Source organism: Malurus melanocephalus, unplaced genomic scaffold (genome assembly GCF_030028575.1).
Source record: "Malurus melanocephalus ecotype Western Australia unplaced genomic scaffold, MMel_1.1 scaffold_1101, whole genome shotgun sequence".
Lineage (NCBI taxonomy): Eukaryota > Metazoa > Chordata > Aves > Passeriformes > Maluridae > Malurus > Malurus melanocephalus.
In genome coordinates this window covers 51,230-59,371 of record NW_026624333.1, presented here as the reverse complement: position 1 = coordinate 59,371, position 8,142 = coordinate 51,230, and the positions used below count along the sequence as shown (strand labels likewise).

The following is an 8,142-nucleotide window of genomic DNA, read 5'->3' as shown; positions in this document are numbered from 1 at the left end:
TGGCCAGTCTCTTTCTTTCTCCCTGTTACTGCCAAGAGGTGAATGCAGCAGAGACGTGTCAGATGTGGAAATATGGACAGTGTTCCCCTAAAACAGCTCCCTGGACTTTGGGATCTGCGTCACCATCATTTGGGATGGCAATTACACAATTCCACTGAACAGGCATCCTGACAGTTTCTTTGATGAGAGCAGCTCAGGAGTTCATTCCAGGCAATTCCCAGTGCTGCACGCTGCCAGGAGATGGCCAGGTCTTATTCCAGAGCTTCAGAGCTGCTTGGAATGGAATGGAATGGAATGGAATGGAATGGAATGGAATGGAATGGAATGGAATGGAATGGAATGGAATGGGATACCCCAAAGTGTGAAAGCTGGGGGAGGAGTGCACTGAACTTTCTCTCTTTCCTCTACAGCCAAAACACCTGAACAGAAGGGGCAGGACACCACAGAGTTTCACTTCCACTCACAGAATTCTTGTCTTTGCTAACACCTTTCACACTGTTTAACAGAACTGATTAATAATGAAACATCTGAAAATATGGAGAACAATCTGCAGTTCCTACAAGACAAATACACATCCTGTTCGAATGGACTCAGTTATCTTTAACAGCTCGTGAAGTATTACATAAACAGTCAAAAACTAGAATTAAATTCTGTTTATATTGAAAATAATATGCCTGATAAACCCATCACTTTGCTTAGGTTTTAAACTCTGCTAATASGGAAACATCCCAAAGTTAATAAACTCTCCTGTGAGCTGGGCCTGGAGAAAAGAACTGGTTAAAATAGGGAATAACATCCTTTATTCCAKGGAGATGTATCCCTTTCCATAAGAGGAAGGCTACAGTCCCAGCTTGCCCCTCTCTGTGTGTCGTGTTACAAATTAACTTGTGTCAAAAAATAAAAAAAAACCACATTTCTATCTTGGGAAGAAAATAGCAACATATTGAAGCAGGGGGAAAAGAAAAAAAACAGTTTTGGTCCACTTTTACAGTTCTACATGTGAATGCTTGTACAGCCCAAAATGCAGTGACATCCCTGAAATGGAAGCCTTTCCATCCATGGATTTTTTAAAATCCATGGATTTTTACTTTTTTATTTTGGTTGCTAAATGAGAAAATCCTTGTCTTTCCAGAACACAAAGATCAGCTGCAATATTTGAGCTCACACATCCCAAATGGGAATATCAAAAGCCTTGAAGCTGCTGCCTCAGAAAGTTTCCCTGGCTTGGTCATTCCCTTCTGAGCCTTGAYTCCTCTATAAGGGTGACTTTTCCCAGTGTTTTTCCTTGGAAGTTTTCAAGACCAGACTGGAGACACAGGAAGCATCAGGATGGTGTAAGCACCTTCTTGTTGCAGTAGAGACAGATAACACTATACATGTAATGAGTAAAGATTTTTTTTTTATTTTTTGGGTTGAGTTTTTTTAAGATTTATTTAGTAACAGCATTTATATTAAGTTTTTTGTGTAAATGGTAGTTGGTTTAATTTAAATTTAAAGTTTAATTTMAATTAACCAAATTTATTGGTTAATTAGTAGTTTGTTTTCTACTTATTAGCACATGATTGGTGTATTATAATAGCTGTAAAAGTGGCTGTGTTGTTAGTTTTGTAGTTTTTTTWATTCTGTTTTTGGCATTTATTTGGTTTTGGGTCCTAAGAGAAGGGCTGGWGCTCCAGCCTAAGGAAGCTGCAGCCAAGGKGAGGCTTTGGGGGRCAGGACAYGATCCCTGCAACTTCACCAGGAGAAYTTCCCATTCCAAGAGAATTATGGAGCACGACACCACGGGCAATCACACAATTMCACMCTTCCCCATTTTCCAACTATTTAASRTTCATTTYCATTACAAACTCCAGCATCTTCCTTAACTTCTTGTCATAACCTGAAACATCTTGCTAAGAAAAACTAGAATTCCATGGATCCTACTRCAGAATTCCAGCCAGAGTCATATGCCAGGCACCACAAGGAAACATTCTTATGGACAATTTGTGACGTGAATGGATTAGGAGGGAAATATTAATACAGCCCGGGGCTTCTGGCCAGGAAAAGGCTCAAAAAGAAACAATTTTACAGCAATTCCAACGTCTGCCTAAATCCCTCTGCTGCTTTAGGAAGGACTTGAAGTCCTGAGCTGGAAGCCCACAAACACCAATATTTTATCACATGGAAAAAATATCCACTTCTGTCATGACAAAATAATCCAAGGGTCACCATATTTTTGAAGATTAGAAATGCAGAGTGCCATTGTATTCCCTGCAATTCCCCACCCAGAGCTTTCCCCTGAGGGAATGCAATCAGTGTCTATAATCAACCACTTTGGGGCTTATTCCCTCACCAAGGAAGGGGAATAAAACCAGAATTCCCAGCTCTCCATTGGGTTCACAGATACCTGAGTGGAGTATTCTACAAACACCGCTCCAAATGACACAAAAAAGAAAATTYAAGATCAAACCAGGAAAAATATGAKTGACTGGTATCAATCCCTGATTTTAATAATGATTTAGATCAGCAGGAAACCTGGATTTAATTTTACCTTGTTCTGTATCCAGGAGCTACTCAAAAACTCTGACTGTTCAAACACCTCAATTTGCAAACACATCAGTGACTCTGAACTTTATGACTGCTTCCTACTACACCTTAGTCCAATAAAAATACTAACAACGTAAAAAGGTTACTAAGCATAGCTATCAGAGCATGTATTTCTTCTGCATTCTATCCTGAAGCTCTTTCAAAATAGAAATCAGAAAGTAATTTCCAAAATATGAAACCAGAATTCAGCTACAAAGTTTAAATTTTTTCAGCTAAAAGAAGCAGAACATTGAGGAAAAGGGCATTTTTTCCAGACAATAGGAATTCAAAGATGACTTCTTAAAGCACACAATGTTAATAAAATGATTTTTTGGTGGAAACAACTGAACTTTCAGAAACTCAAGAAACATTAAAGCGCACTCAAATAAATTAGATTGAAGCATTTAATTGTCCACTGACACCTCAAGAGAACTGGTCCTGCTCCAAGACAGCTCCTGCTTCTTCCCATACTTTCCCAACACCTTAAAATGCCAATTCAGATTTTTAACTCCCTTAGAAATTCACCCTGTGGAGGCAAAAATTTAAGTTCCTATTCCAGCAGGTCAGAAAACTGAGTAACCTCAGGGACGGGTGAGAAACACAAGGAGCTGCTCAGTTGCCTGTTGGAGATCTGGGAGAAACAGGAGTGATGTTCCAGCACCATCATGGGGAAGGGAATCATGGAATCCTTTAGGCTGGAAAACATCTCCAAGACCACCAAATCCAACCATTCCCAGCACTACCAAGGGGCATCCACACAAAAGAAGCAGGAGAAGCAGGATCTCCCCTTTCAGGAACTGTTAGCGCACTCCAACCCATAAATTAAACCAGTTTGCAATTAATTCCAAGCTATGCCAACCACAAATCAGGGATATTTTGTCCCCAAATCTCCCACCTCACCTCTGACCACACATGAGCACCCTCCTTCCCACACAGCAGCTCTGGTACTCCTCCTAATTCACTGAAGACAACAAAATACCCCAAATCTTCATCTTTTTCCCTTTAGCTTTCCATGCTCAGTAACCTGGCAAGCGCCTGTAGCAACCTGACTGGTTCATCCCTTCATGGAACAAAAGGAACAGCAGGAATTCAGCACTTCTGGAAATTACAGCAGGCACTGAGCCGCCTCTGTTCGACACAAAAGTCTGACCCCAGCTCTTCCAGTTTTGGGATCAGAAGATCTCATTCTCTCACTTACATTTCACTCCAACATTATAAAGGCTGAATAAACAAAAACCATTCTCTTTCAGCTGCTAATCAAGCTTTTCAGCCCCAATCTTTTCTTCTCAGGAGGCATTAAAATACTTATTTTGGAGAAAATCTGTGTGTATCAGCATTCCCTCCACCTAAACCACCCCGTAAGCAGCTTAATGSAGGATATTGTAACAGTCACAAAGCTTCAGTTGATCTTAAGTTAGAGATATTTTCTTTCCAGTTGATGCCTGGAACAAACTTCGGACATGCTGGAATATGAGGAATCACATAAAAATAAAAAGAACCCTAACACAGGTTATTAATCCCAAATTTAATATGTATTCAAAATCCTTTTTTTYTCTCTTTGTCTGCCCTGTATTCAAATCACTTCTGCAAAAGTGAAGCAGTACTTCTGGTGAATTTAGTTTCACTTTCTGGCCTCCCTCCCTGACTACCCAGGCTCAACTCTGCTTTCTGAAGAGTCTTCCTGTCCAACTCAGCAACTTTCAGAGTTATATTGTGCTTTGAGGTTTGTGTCTGTAGCTGATTCTCTACAACACAACATTTYRGGATCGTTCCTGAGTGAAGGAGGAGCTCCTGTGCCTTCCTTCAGAACAGTCAGCTCAGGATTTTCCACTGAGAGGGAAGAATGGGAGGAGAGCAAGAGGTACAACATCAGTCTTGCATCTTGTAGCCTTCCCATCCATATTTCAGCTCCTCCAGGCAGGTGGTTGACACCAGAACTCTGAGGAAATGCTGCACTAAGGAGAATTCCCACCTTGTTCCCTATAAATTCCCTAAATTCACAGAATGCTGGAATGATTTGGGTTGGAAAGAACCTTAAAGACCATCCAGTTCCAACCYACAAATTCAGCTGGGAACTGTTGCTCTTGGTTAAATCCCTCAAAGTATCACTTCTTAAAAAACTGTTATCGTTTCTCCTTGCAGATGCAACAGCTGCCTGCACAACTCAAAGGCTGGGAATGAATTCCAATTGCTGCTGCTCCTGAACTCATCCAAATGCTCCTCTACCCCTTCACCTCAAACAGAGACACCAAAACAAAGAATTCACCCTCAAAAAGCAAAGATGAAAACTCTGGTCCTTTCTGAGTGCAATATCAAGACTGATAGCTAACAAAGGCCTCACCCACTGGAACAACATCCATGAAGGGAAAACCAAACAYGGGGAAAACCATCCCAGTGGGATTTCACAGCCCTGGGCAGCACAACCCCCCAGCCCTCGGTGCTGTCACCGCTGTGACGTCGATGTGAGGACGTGACACGGAGTAGGAAGTTACTCACAGCTCAGCCCCACAGGACACAGCACCAGGAGCCCACAGAATAATGGGATTTATCACAGGATATTGGGGTTAATCAACAAAAAGTGAACAAAATCGACAAAACCGCAAGCCAAAGATCCCAAATACTCCAATGCCCAGAGCACAGGCCCAAAACATTCTCCAGTTTTACAGATGGCAGAGTTTAATATCCACATTTTTTGGAATCAGGGATCAGACCCGTGATTCCCTCTCAAGATACAAAACCACACAAGCAGATTCTTATAAGTTCTAAGATTAGCTCAGGACATGTTGTCCCAACAACAGGAAGGCTGCTCCATTAAAGTTTCGGTTTGGGAGGAAAAGATAAAATAATTTAAGGAAAAATCCCTGTATATTCAGGGATTTCAAGGGAAGAAGCCTCCTCTGTAAAATATTCCAATCCTGACACTTCCAAATTGCTCTGGAAGCAACACCTGTCCCACAGATTTTACTTTTCCAACACATACTTTTCAAATTTGCATTTCCAATCCATTTGTGAACACTGCTAGAGCAGCAAATGGCCCCGAGGTTGGGATCTGGGGATAATTCGAGGAAAACTTCATGGAACAGCCATTCATCACTCCTCATTCCCCTCCTAAAAGGGAAAGAGCTGATCCTATTGGGATGGGCAAATCCATGCCCCAACAACCCAACACTGCAATAAAGAGGCTTTTTAACAATTTCCCCATTATTTCCCCATCATTATAATATTATTCCCCCATTATATTCCACAACACAATTCCCATTATTCCCAAATAACCCCCCACTCCCCGCAAATTCAGGGAATCCTTCCCTTTTCCACGAGAGAACTCTCCCTCCCAGGACACCGCAGTACCTTCTAAGCAGCTCCCCTTTGTCTTAACGACTACAAAAAGATATTTAAAGGAAATAAAGAGATATTTTAGCATATGTGGTCCTACAAAAACCGGGAGGCGCCGCGCTCGGTCCCGCCCGCTCCCCTTTAGGGGCCTTCAGGGGCCTCAGGGCTCCCGTTCTGGGCAGTCCCGGGGGCTGAAGGCCCCTGAGGGGAGCGGGCGGGACCGCCGGTGCTCGGGGGCCTCCGGTCCCCACAACAAACTTGCGGCCCCGCGCAACAAGTTCCCGGGCAGKCCCCCGCCGGTCTCACCTCAGCCATGATCGCTGGTATTCCAGGGAAGGGCTCACATCGCCGGGAAAAGCCGCCGGGTCCCGGTGGGAGCGGCGGGGACGGGACCGGGAGCGGCGGCGGCGGCGGGAGGGGCGTGGCCACGTTACGCACGACGTCACCGCGCACCGCGGGAAGCGGGCAGGGCGCGCGCGGCTCCTGTCAGTCAGGGARGCCGTGCCCACAGCGCCTGTCAGTCAACGGGAGGCCACACCCCCTCCCTGTCACACAGCGCTGGGCGAGSCTGCCAGTCACGGCGGAGGCCCCGCCCTTTACATGTCAATCAGCGCCCAGGCCACGCCCCATCGCCGGTCATTTAGGGTTTTGGCCATGCCCTCGCCTGTCACTCAATGCACAGGCAGGGTCCCCTTGTAATCCAGAGCGCAGCCCCCAGCTGTCACTCAAGCTATAAGCCMCGCCCACTTACATGTCAATCAAAGTATAAACCACGCCCCCACCGCCTATCACTCATTACACAGGCCACGCATTGCCTGTCACTCAGGGCGCAGGACACGCCCCTCAGCCTGTCACTCAAGGCGCTAGACCACGCCCCCACCCCGCTAAGGCGCGGCCGCCGCCGCTCCTCATGCCCTTATATGTCACTCGGCACAGGCCACGCCCCTCACGTGCCACCCGCGGCACGGCCGCGCCCACTCACGTGGCACTCCCGCACAAGCCACGCCCCTTTAGCTGTCACTCAATGCCCAGCCCMCGCCCCGCCCCGTTCCCTCATCCCGCTCAGGCTCCCGCTCACCGTGGCCCCTCACGGTCCCCTCACGGTCCCCTCCGGCCCCGCCCGCCGCCAGCACCGGCTCCACATCATCGCCCAGCGCCGGTCTCGCTCGCGGTGCCGGTGCCGCTCCCTCCCTCCCTCCCTCCCGCCGCCGTACTCACGCGGGGAGCCGCAGAGGCGCGGGGGGTGTCTCATCGGCCGTGAGGCGAACAGGGGCTCCTCGGGAAACGGGGGCTTCTGCTGGGCGTGAGGCTCTTGGGTGGCACAATGAGAACTCTAGGTTAAACATAAAACCCGAAAAATCACCCCAAATAAGCAGAAAAAAAGGCCCAAACCCAGCGGTMATTCACCGTGTCCTCCCTGCAGCCCCGCTGCCTCACCTGCCCGGCTCAGCGCTGTCCCCGGGCCGGCGCGGGGCAGCGCCCGGCGCGCACGTCGGGCATCGCGGCTGCTGTCACAGCGAGCGAGGACACCGCGTCCCTGTGTTGTGTTAAACGCCTCGGCCGTGCCCCTGCAGAGCCGCGCGGCTCACGCACGCCCGGYGCCTCCGCCGAGGAGCCGCATCCCCAACCCTCACACGCTTCCCCGCGGGCGGTGCCGAAAGAACCGGCCGGGCGCGACTTTGCTGACTCAGGGGTGAAAGCCCGAGCGAGGCGCTGCAGCCCCGCGGGAACGGCGAGCCGCCGGCGGGGCGGTGTCGCGGCGGGCGCGGGCAGCGCTGGTTCGGTGACACGGGGCGGGGGCGGGACCCGAACCGGAGCCCGGGGACGGCCCGGGGCTGCGGCCGCCAGCACAGCGCGGCCCGCGCGCCGCGCAGCGACCAATCGGCGGCGYCGTTGCTGGCGGCCAATCCCCGCGCCGCGTGTTGGGCGGCGTTGTCATGGTRACGGCGCGACGCCATGATGGGCCCCGCCGGGATGCGGCCTCTGCAGTGAGTGAGGGCCTAAACCTGCAAAGTTCTTRAAATTACATTAGCTTCAAAGCCTTTAAAATCCTCGAGAATTGATGATAAATTATAACAGAGAAGCAATTAGAATAGATGGTTAATTGTAATTAATGAACGGAAAAATTCCTTTGTTATAAATTGATTGTATCCCTTAAAGTAATTGGTAATTGGTAATACATTATATTCTATTATAAATAATTATATACAATAAATTATAATATATGGCCAAAATCCGTTATTA

General features: G+C 47.8%; 1 protein-coding gene across 3 annotated transcripts in view; it reads right to left on the bottom strand.

The window, feature by feature from the left end:
- MIER1 (MIER1 transcriptional regulator) overlaps positions 1-7,691 on the bottom strand; it is a 31,924-nt gene extending 24,233 nt beyond the window's left edge. The window contains exons 1-2 of one of the 3 annotated variants that reach the window (XM_057386933.1): positions 7,336-7,691; positions 7,117-7,209 (exon numbers count right to left, since the gene is read on the bottom strand). Coding sequence is in view for 1 of the 3 variants with exons in the window: in XM_057386932.1 (XP_057242915.1) it covers positions 6,205-6,213 (9 nt within the window). In the remaining 2 variants the exon portion in view is untranslated. Of the gene's footprint in view, positions 1-6,204; positions 6,342-7,116; positions 7,232-7,335 lie in introns of those variants that run through there. The other 2 variants (XM_057386934.1, XM_057386932.1) reach the window with 2 other exon arrangements.
- Between the last annotated feature and the right edge of the window lie 451 nt (positions 7,692-8,142).